Source organism: Hemitrygon akajei, unplaced genomic scaffold (assembly GCF_048418815.1).
Source record: "Hemitrygon akajei unplaced genomic scaffold, sHemAka1.3 Scf000184, whole genome shotgun sequence".
NCBI lineage: Eukaryota > Metazoa > Chordata > Chondrichthyes > Myliobatiformes > Dasyatidae > Hemitrygon > Hemitrygon akajei.
In genome coordinates, this window is record NW_027332070.1 from 1 (window position 1) to 19,089 (window position 19,089).

Consider the following 19,089-nt stretch of genomic DNA (forward strand, 5'->3'; position numbering starts at 1 on the left):
TTATTCATTAAATAATTAAAATAAATCTTAAGTAAGGAAAATGCGAAATGTAAAAGTATATACTGGAAGTGTTCGGCAGATTGCGGAACAGTGTGGGCAGGCTCAGTTCTGATTATAGTTCCTCGACCTGAAAAATTAACACACTGTCTGTCTTGTTGAATAATTCCATCTTTTAAAATTGTTTTGAATACATTTTTGTCAAACTTGAATGTAACAATCCGGTGATAACCAGATGAAATGCTCCAATAATTCTTGGTCGCAATTTAGGGGCTGAAGTCCAGCCGGTGAAAATATGGTGGTTTCAGGCAAGACGTTCCGATGCTGTGCACAGGATTCGGCCGTTATGCATTGCCTTAAACGAGATATGTAATCTTGCCAATGACGTCGATACTTCATAATTTTAAAAAAAAATGGAAGGAACATCTGGGAAGCAGGGGTGTTCGAGAAATGTGTACAGTTTGTCATTGAAATTTATAGATGAGCCGAGGTTAGTGGAAGTGTTTGAGCGCTCGCTGCTGTACCAGATGTCCTTTGAGCACCATAGCGCCACTAGAGGTAGGAGGGCTCAAGAAGTACGTGCTTCCTTCTCTGGAACTCCAACCTGCATTGAAGTTCTGTTGACTTGACAAGCCAATGTGACACCTCACTCTTGATCCATGCCGCGGCATGGGAAGCTCATCCAGTAATCCGACCATGGAGTATATTTCAGAAGTTGTATGATTGGTGTGTGCAGGAGGATCAGGCCGTGTCATCATTTCATTGGAGAGGACTATGCTTATATGGCTGTATGATCTTCGGTACGCATATCCGCTTTCTCCTTTATACCTAAATTATTTCCTGACCCTACTCCCGATTTTGTTTCTTGCAGAGAACTACAATCTGTTAACACCTGCCTTCACAATGGCTGATGCAGCTGACGAGGGACGAGAATCAGTGGCGTCAACATCAGAAAAACACCCGGGTACATAACCATCCTGTTATTACCATGAAAGTGGCCAATCGTATATCTGATATCTGTTCTGTCTCTGATAGGTATTTCTCAACATCCTAGGCCAGTTTAAATCTGTCGCCAGCGTCTCTTCGAGTCTCACCTTTGCATCCAGACTTCGGTCATACTGAAACATGGATATGCTACATTATTTCCCTCATGAAAATGGCTATTCTGATTTGATCGTGTACTGGTATCAATCTCAGTGGTACCCCCCGTCACTTCATCTGGTAAACAGTCCATTTATGCCTACTCGATGTACTTCCACCCACCAATTCGTGTCCATATTGTTACTTTATCCACAACCCCTCGTGGTTTATGCTTGCCTGCTTATCTGTGCTGTGTTCATTACTGAAATTCCTAATGGTCCATATTCGCTGGTCTCGCCTTATCTATCCTGCTAGTTCCATCCTCAAAAATATTCCAATGGATTCAGTCAGCGTGATTTCACTTTCACAAAGCATTGTTGAATACTTAGGTCTTTTGAATTTTCTCCTGATACAGCTTCGACAATGGCCAAGAATCTTTCACACCACTGATGTCAGACGAAGCAGAATGTTGTTCCTAATCTTCTCTTTAACTTTTAAATTTAAACGTAACTGTGTAATGTTAACTACCTCGAACCATTCCGATTGTCTCACTCTGCCTCTGCTTTAAGGTGCTTGGGTCACCATCTATAACAACTTTGGCCGTTGAAGCAGGTAAATGCAGGTGGGATTAATGAAAATTGAGAGATACTAAAGCCTATCCAAGGTGCAACTGCACGAAATACTCCAAACTAAACCTCATGAACTACTCATACATCTCCAATTTCTCCACTCAGTAGCTAGATTAACAAAATGCAATGTTCGAAGGCTCTCTTTACGACCCTATCTCCACGGGACGCCACTTTCAATTCATTAAATTTCTTGGAATTGGATCTATATTTTTCAGTGCCATGTCTTTCGCTGTGTAAGCCCTTCCCTGATTTGTGCTTCCAAATGGTTAAACCTGTGTGTGTCCATTCATGATTGTGTTTGGTAACATGGCGCACCGACGTTAGGTTCTAGATAGAAAAGTGCTGACCAATTGAGTTTCGATAATATCTCTAGTTTCCGTCGCTTCGATTCACAGGTCCGAGTTCAGGAATAACCGAACTCCTGGCATACTGGAACGATTTCAAGCTTCTGCAGTTGATTGACTTCTACCGGGACAGGCTGGAGCAGGCGATGGAAGGAGTTGTGCACGGAATGAGCCTGGCGTTAACGTTCGAGCATGAGCTCAGTGGAGAGGAACATCAGGTAAGTGAGCAGGAGAATGGGTTTGAATTTTCACACGTCATGGGTGTCAGAAATCTGAATCATCGGAACTTAAAATAGATAAATGGACAACCGGGAAATAAATAGTGAATATACAATGATTAAATTATGAATCCGAACCAATGATGGAAAAGGGATGAATATGTCCCCCAGTCTGGTGGGTGATTGTTCATTTTTACAGCGAGGGAAGTGGATAACAGGTGTATCGGCGTAACATAATAGATATTAAATGGAAATATGGTACGATATTTCGGTTTAGGACGATCGCAGAGCGTGACCGCAGGATTTCAGTGAGAACCTGGGCATTATCGGTGGATGCCACAGGTGCTCGCCAGTGTTCTAATCTGGGTGGAGATGCTTGTTTTATAATTTGTCACTGGAAACTGTGTCAGTCGTGATATACTGCCATGTTGTGATGAAATCACTGATAAACCGCCACCAAAAAAGGCAATGGAAAGACAGCAGGTGCCAGCCGCCAGCATGTTAGACACTGGCAGACTGAGAAGATTAATCGCAGCATATTTTCTGTAACTTCTCCGAGGCTGATCGCTCTGTATATATATACATATAAAAAAGGTTTTCTTGACTTCTTCGTTCATCTGCTTTATGATAAATCATATTTTATGGTTTCTTCTTGACACTGTCAAAATAGATGAGGGATTACTTATGGGTTAGGAATCACGGCAACGAAGCTGTCACGGATTAACCAGGATCCCATTGACTGGTGGGCCATGTTCATGGAGAATATCCCTCTATGTGCTCTGCTCTGAATGTACAGTCCATCTCCAGAGAGGATCGGCATCCGGCCGTGTGATCCCGATAAAGAGCCCATCATTTACTTCTCATTCTCTGTGAATCTGTCAGTCCCCAATATGTTCATTTCTACACTTGACAGAAAATCTCTGATCTTGCTGATAAGGGAGAGTGGGCGGACAGTTCTAAACTCCTCCTGAGCCTGGTGATGGAGAGAGGCGCCCGCGCCCGGAGGGTGATGTGGGAATCGTTTGTGAAAATGCGGAATGGAGCCCCAAAGTTGGACAAAATACTGAAGGAAATACAGGAACATGGTGAGATAATATCAGAGATTAATCACAATTTGGATTTAAACAACACATACTTTATAATTTGTGATATTTGATTTCACCAAATTGTTTAAATTTATACAGGGTGTGCACCGTACGAGCGATCAAACCCCAATCAAGATTTACGGGAGATTCCCAGCGAGCTGAAAGGTAGGTGAAGAAACAGCTGTTTCCACCAACGGCTGATACTTGTGCAGGACCGTTATGTTGATGGGCCACGGAGCTTTGACCAGGTAAATGTTGTCACTGTGACACAGTACATCGTAAGGCACATGGAAAGATTGCCTCCAATGGAAAAGTTTTCAAAAGACATAATGAGCCACGAGGCAGAGAGTTCGGGGCTTGGGAAAAGTGGGGTCCACGCTGGTGCCTGGAACTACAGCTGGCTCCACCGGGGTCAGAGAAGACAAAGGAGCGATCCGGTGCAGGGGAAATCTGGGAAATCTCTGCACCCCAACATGTCAAACCTCGTCCTACCTGCCTCTTTTCCCCTTTCCCACTGCCGAACATCCCTCGTCCTAAATCATTTCTCTAAACTCCGTCCGTCCGCACAGATCGTCAATTTTTCGAGTTGGATATCGATTGAAGTTCTAGTCACAGAATAACAGCAACAGCTTCCCTTTAAATATAAATCCAGGCAATATTCCTACTAATCTGTCCAATCCCAAAACAGCAAATGTCACCCAGTCTGTTCGCATCTGCAGTCGCTTACTGCGAACGATGGGCAGTCCATCGGAGGACGGTGTCAGTGAAGGTGAGGGGGGGGGGGGGGGGTAGGTGGTGCTTGCAAAGTCCAGAGAACAGAAATTCATGTCTTCCCTCCGATGTGTGATGAAAATTGTCGGAGAGTAAGGGCTGTCAATTAGATCAGAGAAACCCGATGTTTTGTTAATGTGGCGAGGAAGATGAAAAAAACTGAACAAATCGATAAATAATGTTGAGACACATTTAATTGCGCCAGACTGATGAGAAGCTCACTTCATCCGTAAGTACATTGCGTCTGTGGAAATGGAGCCTTGGGCAGTGCAAGGGCTCTGAGTCTGAAAAGCTTCATATTCAAAGGCAGTGTTGGATTACCCAGCTGCACATTTAGCAGAGGAGTGGGCGAAGGAAAGACAGATATTGAAAAAGTTATTAATCTTACAGTAGCTCATGTTTTATCTGATCATTCGAAAGTCTTGATCAGAAACCTGAGGAATCCCTACCAGTATCCTGGTTCAACAACTCTCACTTCCAAGAACAAACTGTAAATGTATTAATGTTCTTATAGGAACTGAAAGAGGCTAATTAGGAATTTTAGAAAGATCTCTCAGTCTCTGTCACTTCTGTAATAATTGTTTTGGTCCATATTCAGGTAACAAAACCCCTCCGTTTCCTTGCACCACTGATTTAGTATAGCTCTACAAATTGCCTGCAAAGTTGTTCTTCAATATTCTTCACGCTTCCTGCCAAGGGAACGGATACGGCTAAGGAACTCTAACACCTACTTAGAAACATAGAAATATAGAAAACCTGCAACACAATGCAGGCCCCTCGGCCCGCAATGCTGTGCCGAACATGTACTTGCTTCAGACATTACCTATATTAAGCATAGTCCTCTATTTTTCTAAGCTCTATGTACCTGTCCAGCAATCTCTTAAAATACACTACCGTATCCGCCTCCACCAGCGGCAGACCATTCCCCGCACTCACCACTCACTGCGTAAAAAACTTACGGCTGACATCTCCTCTTTACCTACTCCCAAGCACCTTAAAACTGTGCCCCTCTCTTACTAGCCATTTCAGCCCTGGGAAAAAGCCTCTGACTCTCCAGACGATCAGTGCCTCTCATTATCTTGTACACCTCTGGCTGACCACCTCTCGTTCTCCAAAGAAAAAAGCCCAAGTTCACTCAACCAATTCTCAAAGGCATGCTCCCCAATCCAGGCACCATCCTTGTAAATCTCCTCTGCACCCTTTCCACGGCTTCCACATCCTTCCTGTAGTGAAGCGACCAGAACAGAGCGCAGTACTCCAAGTGGGGTCTGACTGGTGTCCTATATAACTGCAACATTACCACTCGGCTTTTAAACACAATCCCTCGATTGATGAAGGCCATTGCTCCGCATGCCTTCTTAATGACAAAGTCAACCTGCGCAGCAGCTTTAAGTGTACTCTGGACGAGGTCCCCAAGCTCACTCTGATCACACTGCAAAGAGTCTTACCATTAATATTATATATTGCCATCATATTTGACCTACCAATATAAACCAGCTCACGCTTATCTGGGTTAAACCTCATCTGCCACTTCTCCGCCCAATTTTTCATCCTATCGATGTCCCGCTGTAACCTCTGACAGCCCTTCACACTAACCACAGCTCTCCCAAGCATTATGTCATCAGCAAATTTATTAACCTATCACTCCACTTCCTCATTCAGGTCATTGATAAAAATCACGAAGTGAAGGGGTCCCAAAACGAATCCTGAGGCACAACTCTGGACACCGACCTCCACGTAATCATGAACCGTTTACAAGCACACTTTGCCTTCTGTGGGCAAGCCAGTAATCTATCCACAATGCAATGTCCCCTAGGATCCCATGACTTTTTACTTTCTTAACAAGCCTTGCATGGGGTACGTTGTCAAATGCCTTGCGAAAATCCATTTTACTTTACATCTACTGCACTACCTTCATCAATGTGTTTAGTCGGATCCTCAAAAAATTCAATCAGGCTTGTAAGGCACGACATGCCTTTGAAAAAGCTATGCTGACTATTCCTGACGAAGGGTCTCGGCCCGAAACGTCGACAGTGTTTCTCCTATAGATCCTGCATGGCCTGCTGTGTTCCACCAGCATTTTGTGCGTGTTGTTTGAATTTCCAGCATCTGCAGATTTCCTCGTGTTTGCTGACTGTTCCTAATCATATTATGCCTCTCCAAATGTTCATAAATCCCGCCTCTCAGGATCTTCTCCGTCAACCTATCAACTCCTGAAGTACGATACACTGGTCTATAATTTCCTGGGCAATCTCAACTCCCTTTCTTGAATAAGGGAGCAACATCTACAAACCTACAATCATATCTGAACGTCTCCCGTCCCCATTGATGATGTAAAGATCGTCGCCAGAGGCTGAGCGATCTCGTCCCTCGCCTCCCACAGTAGCCTGGGGTACATCTCATCCTGTCCCGGAGACGTATCCAAATTGATGCTTTCCAAAAGCTTCAGCACATCTTCTTTCTTCATGTCTGTATGCTCAAGCTTTTCGATGGGCTGTAAGTCATTCTTACAATCGCCAAGATCATTTTCCGTAGTGAATACTGAAGCTAAGTATTTATTAGGAACCTCTGCTCTCTCCTCCAGTTCGATACTCACTTTTCCACTGTCGCACTTGATTAGTCCTATTATCTCACGTCTTATCAACCTGCTCTTCACATACATGTATAATGTCTTGTGGGGGGAGAGGTCGTTAATCTTGCTCGCCAAAGCCTTCTCATGGCCCCTTCTGGCTCTCCTAATTTCATCCTTAAGCTCCTTCCCGCTAGCCCTATAATCTTCTATGACATTGCCTATATTTTTGAAACTTTCGTAAGCTATTCTTCTTGACGAGATTTTTAGCAGCTTTTGTACACCTTTGTTCCTGTACCATTCGTACCTATGTAAATATCCCCTGAACATTTTCATTATTTCTGCCGTACATTTCCCTGAGAGCATCTGTTCCCAATTTGTGTTTCCAAGTTCCTGGCTGATTACTTCATATTTCCCCTCACTCCAATTAAACGTTTTCCTATCTTGTCTCTTCCTACCCCGCTCTAATGCTGTGGTAAAGGAATTAGAATTGCGATCACTGTCTCCAAAATGCTATTCCATGGAGAGATCTGACACCTGAACAGGTTCATTTCCCAATACCAAATCAAGCAGAGCTTCTCCCCTTGTAGTGTTATATTATATCAGGAAAGCTTCCGGAAAACACCTAGCAAACTCCACCCCATCTAAAGCCCTTGCTCTAGGGTGATTCCAATCAATATTTTGGAAATTAAAATCTCCCACGATGCCAACCCAGTTATTATTGCTTCTTTCCAGAATCTGTTTCCCTATCTTCTGCTCGATCTCCATGTTACTATTGGGTGGTCTTTAAAACCGCCCACTAGAGATATTGACCTATTCCTGTTTATAACTTCTACCCACAGAGACTCAGTAGGCAATCCCTCCATGACTTCCTCCTTTTCTGTAGCCGTGCATTATCTCTGATCAGCAGTGCCACACCCTATCTCTTTTGTCTCCCTCCCTGTCTTTACTGAAACACCTAAATCCAGGCGCTGTAAGTAACCACTTCTGAACATGAAATAGATACTCCCCGGGATCATTGAAGAACATCTTCTCTACTGGTGTGGCATTCTCGAATGTAACTTTTTTCTACAATCCATGCTTTCCTACGTTCCCTATCCCACTCGAATACATTGATTGAATGAATAGTGAGAAAACATATCTGCATTGTTTGTTGCCAGATCACTACCGTTTTCCTCACAACTCTCAACTCTCTAAGAAGATAATATAAACACTGTTGGCGGCCCCTAATAAATGATGAAGACTAAAATAACATTTTAAAGATCCGTTAGGCAGTAAACCCCTATATAGAGTATACCTGTTAACTGGAACCCCCTCCCCCCCCACACCCCTGGCAGGGTCCGAATGCGCTGTGAAACCCCGCACACCTCTGGTAAGGTACAGACACAGCGGTAGACCCCACACACCCCTGACAGGGGCTGACACGCTGCGAGCCTCCTCAGGCCTCTCACAGTCTACTGACATGCTGCGAGATGCAACACACCCCTGACAGAGCCCTCACGCAATGTGAAACCTTTTACCCACCTGGCAAGGATCTGGCACACTCTGAGGTCCCGCACACTCCGGTCAGGATCCTGACATACCGCGAGGTTTCACATTCTTCAGGTGCACTGTCACTGCAAGTAACTTTCCCACACTTCATTCAGACCCAGTCCTACATTGACATCGGCTTTCCCCTATTTCAGGACGTGCTCGGGATTCAATGGGAGAGGTTTTGGGAACAATGAACACAACTCAAGTCCTGAGATGGTTTTGAATAAGGAGCGATCTGCAGCTTAGCTGATATACAGTGTGGGGATGTTAAATTGGGGAAGTTAGATTAATGGTAGGGGTCAGGTTGGGAGCAGCTTTTATAGGACAAATTCCCATCTGGTGACAGTCGATACATATTAGCTGATCAGAATTTCGAACCGGCATGGTCCAAAAGAGATTAGAGACTACGTTGACAACTTCCCGGGAACCATGACGAGAGATGTTATACATTAGTTTGATAGTGATATGTATAATTTTTGAAGCTGAGGTGAGTCATTGACCTGTGGAGAGTGAAGAAGTTTCTTTACGAGTCCAGTGTTGCAGAAGCCGGTAAGGAAATAGCAGGTGGAGATTAATCCAGAAAAGTGTGAAGTGTTGTATCTCAGGAGGTAACGTGCATGGGGGATGTTTAAAGTAGATGTCAGGCACTAACTTCTTTGAGGTACAGAGGGAGTCTGGTGTCAATGTCCGTAGCTCACTGGATGTGACAACAAGAATAAATGAAGAAGACACGACCACATAGTTCACTTCATTGTGCGGATGTAGCTTTACGTTGCAGATGTATCCAACTTTGGTTTGGCTGCATTTGGAGCTTTAGTTCAATTCTGTCACCCTATTACAGGAAGGGTCTGGGGAACTCGGAGAGGGTGCAGACGAGTTTCACCAGATACTGCCGGGATTAGAAATCAACCTGTTTTCAAACTTTCAGTTCCATTTAAATAATAGATCTGTAGCATTCACTCTCTCCCTTTCTCCTGTCCTGCTGTGTATTTCCCGTGCAGACTGTTTAGTGGACATGAGACTGCAAATCTGCAGGGTTACACAAGCTTCTGAATTTATTATGAATCACCGTAACCAAATTTGCTTCAGTGTGTGAACTTACTCTGATAAATTAATTTGATACAAGAGTTTTGAATTACACTATTCTTGTAATACTGAGTTCTGAGATGAGGCATTTAACATTTTGACTATTGTGTCTGTTCCCATGGAAGATGTTCAACAGAAACACAAGGAGATTCTGCGGGCACAAACTGAAACACTGAGAGTGAACACGATCCTGATGAGGGAGAAGGTGAAGGTTTTCCAGCTGGTTGATCGATACGCTGAGCTCACGGTAATTTCTACTGTTCGAGATCGGAGACTGGTGGAACATGAACTACTAGCAAGAGGCAGAAACCACGAGCAGTGGAGAAAACAACATCTCCGCAAAGAGCTGGAAAAACTCCGGACTGATCAGTTGTTCCAGAGCAGCTTTTCCCAAAGTAAATACAAATCTGGGAGTTCGGCAGCATTAGCTGGAGTCCCAGGAATCGGTAAAACAACAATGGTGCAAAAGATTGTTTATGACTGGGCCACGGGGAAAATATACCAACAATTCCAGTTTGTATTCAGTTTCAAATTCCGGGACCTAAACTCCATTAACTGTAGAATAAACCTAAGCGATCTGATTCTAGATCAGTATCCTTACTTTGGGAATTTCCTGAGAGAGGTCTGGAAAAACCCAAAGGGATTGTTGTTTATATTCGATGGTTTAGATGAATTCAAACATAAAATCGATTTTTCTGACAGTCGGAGAGATACAGAACCCAAGCACCAGTGCCCAGATCCCGAGTGGTGGTGTGACGTGTCTGATATTGTGTACAGTTTAATCCAGGGCAAGCTGCTCCCAGGGTGTTCAGTGCTGGTGACAACCCGCCCTTCTGCGTTACATTTATTAGAAAAGGCAGAAATCAATATCTGGACTGAAATCCTGGGATTTGTCGATGAAGAACGGAAGGAATATTTCATTAGGCATTTTGAAGATAAGACAGTAGCAGAAGCTGTTTTCAAACACGTTGAGGAGAACGAGATCCTGTACACCATGAGCTACAACCCCTCCTACTGCTGTATCCTCGCTCTAGCACTGGGCCCCTTCTTCGCGAAAAAAGACATGGAACTGCAGCGAGTTCCCAAGACCATCACCCAACTCTATTCCTACTATATATACAACATACTGAAAAACCACGGCCGTGAGATTGATAACCCACGTGATGTGTTGCTCAGGGTTGGTCAGATGGCCTACAGGGGAGTGTCTGACAAGAAGATTGTATTTACAAATGGAGATTTGATCAACTACAATCTCCAGCCTTCCCAGTTCTTGTCCGGGTTCCTGATGGAGCTTTTGGAAAGAGAGGATTCTCCCCGTTGTGTGGTGTACACATTCCCACACCTCACCATCCAAGAGTTTGTAGCTGCACTCGCGCAATTTATGAATCCACATCCCGGGGATATCCTGAAATTCCTCACTAAAGCCCACAACACGACAGATGGGCGATTTGAGGTATTTCTCCGTTTTGTTGCTGGTCTCTCCTCCCCAATGACAGCTCGGGGCCTGGAGGAGTTTTTGGGTCCATTTCCTCATCAAACAACGTGCCGGGTGATTGACTGGGTGAAGGAGGAGGTTAAACGCCAGAGTGGAAACACAAGGAGTGAAGCTGGTAAAAGGAGCCTCCTGAACACATTGCACTACCTGTTTGAGTCTCAGAATAGTGGACTGGCTCAGGCCACACTGGGATCTGTGGAAACACTTTCATTCAGTGGAATGACATTGACCCCGATTGATTGCGCGGTCCTGTCTCATGTCATTGGACGATGTGATGCAATACAACACCTCGACCTTGTTGGCAGTAACATTCAGTATGAAGGGATCCAGCGGCTGTTACCCGGGCTGCACAAGTGCCAGGAGTTGGGGTAACTTCACTTATTTCTCAGTCTGATCTGTGAAAGTGTTCCATTCTTTTGTTTCAAAGTAAAGGTAAATCAAGTTATGAGGAATTGTGACAAATTACGAGGCGATCGGTCAGTAATTCAAGAACGGAGGGTCATGTGGTTTCATGTGTAAGGATGTTGTAGACTTCATCAGTTCAGCGAACAACGGCAGTTAGATTAATGGTAGTAAATCACAAGAATGGCCGTGTTTTTCGCTCCCTGTGAAACAACCATTGAAACTGTTCCTTCTCACAGTTACTGACATCGAGAGTGACACCGACTGCAGCAGGTGTGACGGATCTTCACGCCCTCTACCCGATGAAGGACAAAAGAGGGCCAGAGGAATGCCTAGCGAGAGGGAGAGACAAACCTCTGAGGTTACTCTCCACCCCCCTCCCCGTGTGTGGCTATCACGATCACTCTAACGGTGTGACTTTGCTCCGCCAGATACCCTGCACTCGTGTGGACATCTCCTCTTCTGATTGTGGGGTTCAGTTCAGACCAAACCTCCCCATGCGATCTCTGTCAGCATCACCTCCTCTTGTTGAATCTCGCTTCCCCAGCTGCCTTCCTACTATGAGACCTCGCTTCCCCATCCCGCTTCCTCCTCAGGGGTCCATCATCTTCATACCTTTGTTTCTTCTGTGGGACCTTCCTACTCTATTCCCCTTCCTCCTGTGGTACTTCTCCACTCCGTTCCCCTTCCCCATGTGGGATCACTCTTCTCCACTCCCCTCGTCCTGTGCGCGTATCTCTTTCCCATATCCCCTCCTCCTGTGCGATCACTCTGTTCTATTTATCCTCCTTCTGCGAGATGCCTCTTCTCCATCTACCTCCCTCCTGTGGTATCTTTCTTCTCTCATCCCCTTCCTCCTGCGGTATCTCTCTCCTCCATCCCTGTCCCGTGGTATCTCTCTTATCCCTCTCCCTTCCTCCTGTGGAATCTCTCTTCTCTACCCCCTTCATCCTCTGCGGATACCTCTTCACCATTTCCCTTCCACCTGTGGTATCTCTCTTCCTCACCCTCTTCGTTCTGTGGAGATATCTCTTCCCCATCTCCCTTCCTCCTATGGGATAACTCTGCCTATCGCTTTTCCTCTGCCGGGGTTTTCTTCCACCATTTCCCATGGACACGTTCTCATCCACAACTCCTCCTCTTGGTGAAACTGTTTTCCTATCCTTCCGACCCTCTCCAGTCAAGAACAGTTTTTTCTAACCATCGGGGAATGAGACGGAATATATGGAGTTTACATGGTCACACCGACAGACTAAATTACTGACATTCCGAGCTGGGCTGTGAGGGACATTGACAGTGATGGACATTCCATCAGTGATTTACTGAAGAGTTTAATGTTTACTGAAATACCCGAAGTTGAGGAATTCTCTCAGACCCACTGTCTGAATTCATCTGTTCATCAATTTGTCTGTTTGTGTTTAGACTTGGGATGAATAAATTTGGAGATTCAGGACTGAAGCTGGTGTCTGCGGCTTTGAAAAATCCGGAGTGTAAAACACGGACACTATGGTAAGTGTCAGACTGTGGGAGATTGTGTTTACAGTCACTGGGTGTCTGACTCTGCACATTAATGTGATCATTGACAGACTGTGGGAGATTGTGTTTACAGTCACTGGGTGTCTGACTCTGCACATTAATGTGTCACTGGTATACACGGACACTATGGTAAGTGTCAGACTGTGGGAGATTGTGTTTACAGTCACTGGGTGTCTGACTCTGCACATTAATGTGTCACTGGCATACACTGGGAATTTGTACCATCTCCTGACTCTGTGTGACCTTTACCCTCACTTTCTATTTCATTTCCAGGCTGAGCAATGTCGGAATCACAGATTCTGGCGCCGAGCATCTTGCCTCCGCTCTCAGTACAAACAGATCACTGACGGTGCTGAACCTGAATGAAAATGCACTAGGAGATTCAGGAGTAAAACTGCTGTCTGAGGCTCTGAAGAACACAGAGTGTAAAATGGAGAAAATGTGGTAAGAATCAGGCAGTGAGAGATTGTCTGTACAGTCACTGGGTGTCAGTCACTGAACATTAATGCGATCAGTAATTGTCTTACTGGTAAATATTAGAGATTCATAGCATCCCCTGTCTCTTGGTGTCCTTCAACCTCACTCTCTCTCATTTCCAGGTTGTATAAGGTCGGTCTCACTGATTCTGGTGTCGATGACCTCGTCTCCGCTCTCAGTAAAAACCAGTCACTGACGGAGCTGGATTTGGGATCAAACTCGCTCACAGACCAATCTGTCCCCGTTCTTCGTCGCCTCATAGTGGCTCTCCCGAGTCTGGAGCGGATTTGGTGAGTGATTGTCTTAAAATTCAATGTCATAAAATATCAGCGGATCCGCGGGGTTTCGAATGATATTTGTCAGTGAATGTTGTTGAAACATTAACCCCAGTCCCCTGTTACTGACACTGTTCATTCTTTCATCTCTTCATTCGTTCATCTGTTTCAGGCTGTGGGACAATCAGATCAGTAAGTCCGGGGTAGAGGAACTGAAGTCTCTACAGGAACTCAAATCCGGACTGAATATGATACTGTGAACAGTTGAATATGCGAACACCCCCGCCCACGTTTTGACAGACCTTCCACCCAACCCCACCCCCGCGCCTTTAACGGCCACGCGTCAGTTTTAATTCCCAAAGTTTCTAACGGACACCGTCTCCAGAAGCACGCTCTGTGACGTCAGAGTCCGTTCCAGAGGACGTAATTCCACCTCCAGACAAGAGGAACTGCCTGCGAAGGATATCCAGTTCGGATAGCTCCCCCAAGTGATGCCCTGGGTTATTACGCAGACTGTAAGAGCCCAGTGGCAGTGCTCATGGGACACCAGTCCTGTGATGGGATTTATCCGGGAAGAGAATCCTTTTGCTCACTTTGCTGAGGACAGTACATTCCGCAGTGTTGTCGATATAATGATGTTAAATTGACAAATGTCCGCACTTTTAAATTGAAAAAGAAACTGCACCTCACATGTCCTTTAGGATTATCCCCATCTGATCTTAAATCCATGGCCCCTGTTGCTTGACATCTCAACACTGAGGAAAAGGATGCTGTTCATCGACAATAGCTCAGCATTTAATACAATAATTCCCACAATCCTGATTGAGAAGTTGCAGAACCTGGGCCTCTGTACCTCCTTCGGTAATTGGATCCTTGACTTCCGAAACCGGAAGATCACAGACCATGCGAATTGGAGATAACATATCCTCTTCGCTGACAATCAACACTGGCGCACCTCAGGGGTGTGTGCTTAGCCCACTGCTCTACTCTCTGTATACACATGACTGTGTGGCTAGGCATAGCTCAAACACCATCTATAAATTTGCTGACGATACAACCATTGTTGGTAGATTCTCAGTTGGTGACGAGAGGGCGTGCAACTACCTGGCACTCAACATCAGTCAGGCAAGAGAGCTGATAGTGGGCTTCAGGAAGGGTAAGACGAAGGAACACATACCAATCCTCAGAGGGATCAGAAATTGGGAGAGTTAGCAGCTTCTAGTTCCTGGATGTCAAGATCTCGGAGGATCTAACCAGGCCCCAACATATTGATGTAGTCATAAAGAAAGCAAGACAACAGCTATACTTTATTAGGAGTTTGACGCGATTTGGCATGTCAAAAATACATTCAAAAACTTCTATGTACCGTGGAGAGCATTCTAACAGGCTGCATCACTGTCTGGTATGGAGGGGCTACTGCGCAGGACCGAAAGAAGCTGCAGAAGGTTGTAAATATAGTCAGCTGCATCTTGGACTCTGGCCAACAAAATACACAGGATATCTTTAGGAAGCAGAGTCACAGAAAGGCAGCATCCATTATTAAAGATATTATTATATTTTTTTTCTCTCTGCTGGATTATGTAATGCATTGAACTGCTGCTGCTCAGTTAACAGATTTCACGCCACATACCGGTGATAATAAACCTGACTCTGATTCTGAAGTTACTGTCTGTCTAAAATCTCTATGCCACTCATAAACTTAGAAACGTAATCAGATCTACTCTCAGCCTCCTCTGCTCCAGAGAAAACAGCCCCGGTTTATCTCAACTCCCATTATCGCGCATGCGCTCTAATCCAGGCAGCATCTTGGTTAACGTCTTCAGCGTCCTCTACAAAGCCTCGACATTCTTCCTCGTATGGAGCCACCAGAGTGAAATGGGTTACCCTGGGTGCGGCCACACGTTGTTAAGTTCTCCATCTCTCTTGCAATACCATGAGTACTTATTAAGCGGCCTTACGTGCAGTGCCTTGTCAAAAGCCTTCTGAAAATCCAAATACGCAATATGCACGAGATCTTTTGCTGTTATATCCTAAAATATCGCATGATTTCCCATCAAGGGGACAGAGCACACTTCGGCCGATTTTATCATGAGTCCCTAAATCTCATCCTTCAACACATTCCTAACCATCAAGTTGTACTAATTGGCTTATAATTTCCCAGTTTTCCCTCGCCATTTTCTTTAAGGAGTGGACTTACATCTGCAATTTTCCTCTCCTCGGCAATCATTTCAGTTTCGAGTGAATCCTAAAAAAAACAGTATCAATGCCTTCTCAATCTCTTTACTTATTTTTTTTTCATTTGCTTTTCTACCATCAGACCTTTCAGCTACCCAAGCACCATCTCATTAGTAACTGACACTCTTCAATTACTGGCGTATTACTGGTGCCTTTCGGAGTGAAAACTGGTGCAACAAAATTATTGAGATCATCCGCCATTTCTTTCTGTCCCCAATTACTATCTCTCCTGCTTTACATCCACTATCTCCTCTTTTTTGCTCCTTAAATCTCTGGAAAACAATAGATTTTCGTATACTCAAACACGGGTGGAAGAGAAAACGTGCGGTGGATCGAGACAGGTGTTGAGCGAGGAGGGAGGGAGAAGGGATCAGTGAGGTTGAAAGGGTGACGTAAGGCATGTCCCAGCTGATTGGTCCTTCACTCAACACTGAAATAGTCCCCAAACGACACGTACTGACCTGTTTATTTCTAATAGAGCCGTGTCAGTCCCCAACTAGTCCCCTGTCCCGCTCACACCTCAAAGCCCTGCGTCAGTCCCAAACTAATCCCACTGTCCCTTTCTCCCGTCACAGCCACGAGTCAGTCTACAAAGTTATTAATTGAGGGAAGTGGAATAACGATGCTATAAGACTGGTCATTGGAGCGTTGAATCGGGAAGAGATATGCTCCGGGGAATGCACAACGGAAATATGGACGTATTTCAGGCAGCACTTGCATGGGGTTCTGAACAGGTTTGTCCATTCAGGCAGAGAAAGGATTGTCGTGTGAAGGAGCCATGGTTGACAAAAGATGTGCAACATCTGGCCAAGAGGAGAAAAGAAGCTGACTTAAGGTTTATGAAGTAAGGGTCTGAAAGGGCTGTAGAAAATTACAAGTTAGACAGGAAGGAGCTGAAGAAATGAATTAGGAGAGATAGAACGGTCTTCAGAATGTCTTTGTGAGAAAAACCCCAAGGCATGCTGCAAGTATGTGAAACAGAGAATGACTAGAGTGAGGGCAGGGCTGATAGGGATAGAAGATGGAACATGTACCTGGAGTCAGGGGAAGTCGGGTAGGTTCTTAATGAAGCTATTCATTCAATATTCACCAGTCAGGAGGTCTTTCTGTTTATGAAGACAGTTTAAAATTGCCAGATCAGCTAGAACATGTCGAGATTAAGAGAAAGTTTGCCTGGGACTTTTGAAAATGATTAGAATAGATAAGTCCTCTTGAGTGGTCGGGATAACCATAGGTTACTGCAGGAAGTGGGTGAAGAGATTTCTGCACCTTTGGCAATGATCTTTTTGTTATCACTGACCGCAGAATTAGTGTCAGATTAGAGCGTGGAATGTATTATCCCTTTGTTCAAGGAAGAGAGTAAGGAAGCTGTGAAAGTTATAGTCCAGTGAGTCTTACTTCAGCGGTGGGCAAATTAGAGACAGGATTTACGAGAACTTGGCGAAGCTGAACCTGATTGGGGAAGGTCAGTTTGGCTTTATGAGGGGCAGGTCAAGTCTCACGAGTCTGGTCGAGCACATTGATAAAGTTAGAGAAGAAATGGACTTTAGTATATGAATGATTTAGACGAGGAAGTAGAAGGGAGGAGTTTGTAAGTATGTAGATAATATGGAGGTTGTTGAAGTTGTGGATAGTGCAGGAAATTATCATAGAATACAGCATCAGGATGTAGAACTGATCCTAGAAGTGGTTGGACTTCAAACTCGAAAGTCGCGAAGAACTTCACTCTAAAAGGACTAATTCTGTGGCAGAATGCAATGCTAGTGGTCGGATTATCCGCAATGTAGAGGAACAGAGGCACAACAGGGTCCAAACCCATAGATCCCTCAATGTTTCTTCATAAGGTAGGGTGGTTAAAAAGGCATATGCTGTGTCGACCGTCATTAGTAAGGGTCTTGAGTGCCATAGCCACGAGATAATGTTGTAAATCTAAAATTCCTGGTTAGACCACACTTGGAATGCAGTGTTTAGTTCTGAGCGCCTCGTCGTAGGAGTTTTGTGGCAGCTTTTGAGATGTTGCAGAGGTTTACCTGGATGCTGCCTGTTATGCAGAGCACATCTGATGAGGACAGGTTGAGCACGCAAGGGCTTTTCGCTTTAGAGTGGAGAACTTGAACTGACTTAATAGAGGTGTACATGATGAAAAGCAAAGGAGAACAAGTGGATAGCGAGAGACTTTTCTCCAGGGTGGAAACGGCTGACATGATGGGGCGTAATTTTAAAGTGACTGGAGAAGATTAGAGGGGCAAATAGAGTCTTCAGAGGGCTTCGTAACAGCAGCAATAAGCAGAAAGATACCGAGGTGGAAAACCGCAGAAAATCGATGATTTTGTTGTTTTCAAATTTAAGCTAATTTCATATTACTTTGGTACCCTATGTAGCTCATTCCCTGAAATGGCAACTGGTAAATTAACTTTATCAGGACAGATCTCTGAGTTCCCCGGTATATATACACTACAACAATTTGATCACATGCTGCTAATTCTGAGCATGTGCACCAATACACTGACTCAGAGGAAATTCAGAAAAGAGCTGAAGAATGGACTGAAATATGTGTTCACATTAAATGGCCATCTGTGTAGATAACGAGAAAAAGAACAATTGCAATTCGGAGGAGTTTTCCAATAAAACAGTTTTAAATATCAGTAGGTTGGTCATGAATTCAAACAATCATTTGCCTGGTTATCCAGAAAATGCAGATCCAAACTATCACAGAGAATTGACAATCACAAGGGTGGCAATGGCTTCTGGACGTCCCTGGGTTCAGATATTTTAAAATGTACAGAGTAGGGAAAAAGAGTGCAAAGGGTGTGCCAATGAAACACAGGGAGAGTATGATTGTAACACATCTGTAGAAAGGGAAGAAACTGTGCAGAGATTGTCTACTGATAGACTTAAATTGATCTCAGGAGCAGAAAGGGGAAAAAATTCTCCCGTTTGAGAGTACTCTGTAGAGACCACACGCCCTCTCATTCAGTCAAAATAAATAAATACATGGAGAGGCGAGGATCTGTTCGGGAGATGGTTTTTGAACAGTGCCATATTAAGACGGCTGTTGTCATAGGAAACTTAATCTCCCTGATATTCATTGGCACTGAGATAGGTAAAATGGTTTACAAATGACAGAATTTCTCAGTTGCGTCTCGGAAGGTGTGCTGGGTCAATAAGAGGGCAGGCGAAATGGAGAACTGTCCATCCAGGATCTCGTACCAGAAAATGAAACGGATCAGGTGACAGGTCTCTTCATTGGTCAACTGTTGGTCATTTTCTATCACCTTACACTGGGATAGGAGCTGATTGTATCGAACGTATTTAGTTGATTCTACTAGGTAGGAACTTGGGAGCCGAATTTGAAAA

General features: G+C 44.6%; 1 protein-coding gene across 3 annotated transcripts; it reads left to right on the forward strand.

Moving 5' to 3' along the window:
• The first annotated feature begins 872 nt into the window (after window positions 1–872).
• Window positions 873–15,158, forward strand: LOC140724296 (NACHT, LRR and PYD domains-containing protein 3-like). Of its 3 annotated transcripts, XM_073038753.1 has the most exons (10): window positions 923–961; window positions 1,052–1,218; window positions 2,102–2,268; window positions 3,182–3,353; window positions 3,453–3,518; window positions 9,438–11,175; window positions 12,632–12,718; window positions 13,019–13,189; window positions 13,345–13,512; window positions 13,670–15,158. In XM_073038753.1, exons 3-10 carry the CDS (start codon window positions 2,197–2,199, stop codon window positions 13,755–13,757), a joined length of 2,562 nt encoding a protein of 853 aa, XP_072894854.1. In that variant the 5' UTR covers window positions 923–961; window positions 1,052–1,218; window positions 2,102–2,196; the 3' UTR covers window positions 13,758–15,158. The 3 variants fall into 3 exon arrangements, with proteins under 3 accessions (XP_072894853.1, XP_072894854.1, XP_072894855.1); XM_073038752.1 differs by lacking the exon at window positions 1,052–1,218 and having other exon boundaries at window positions 873–961; XM_073038754.1 differs by lacking the exon at window positions 923–961 and having other exon boundaries at window positions 992–1,218.
• The last annotated feature ends 3,931 nt before the right edge of the window (window positions 15,159–19,089 follow it).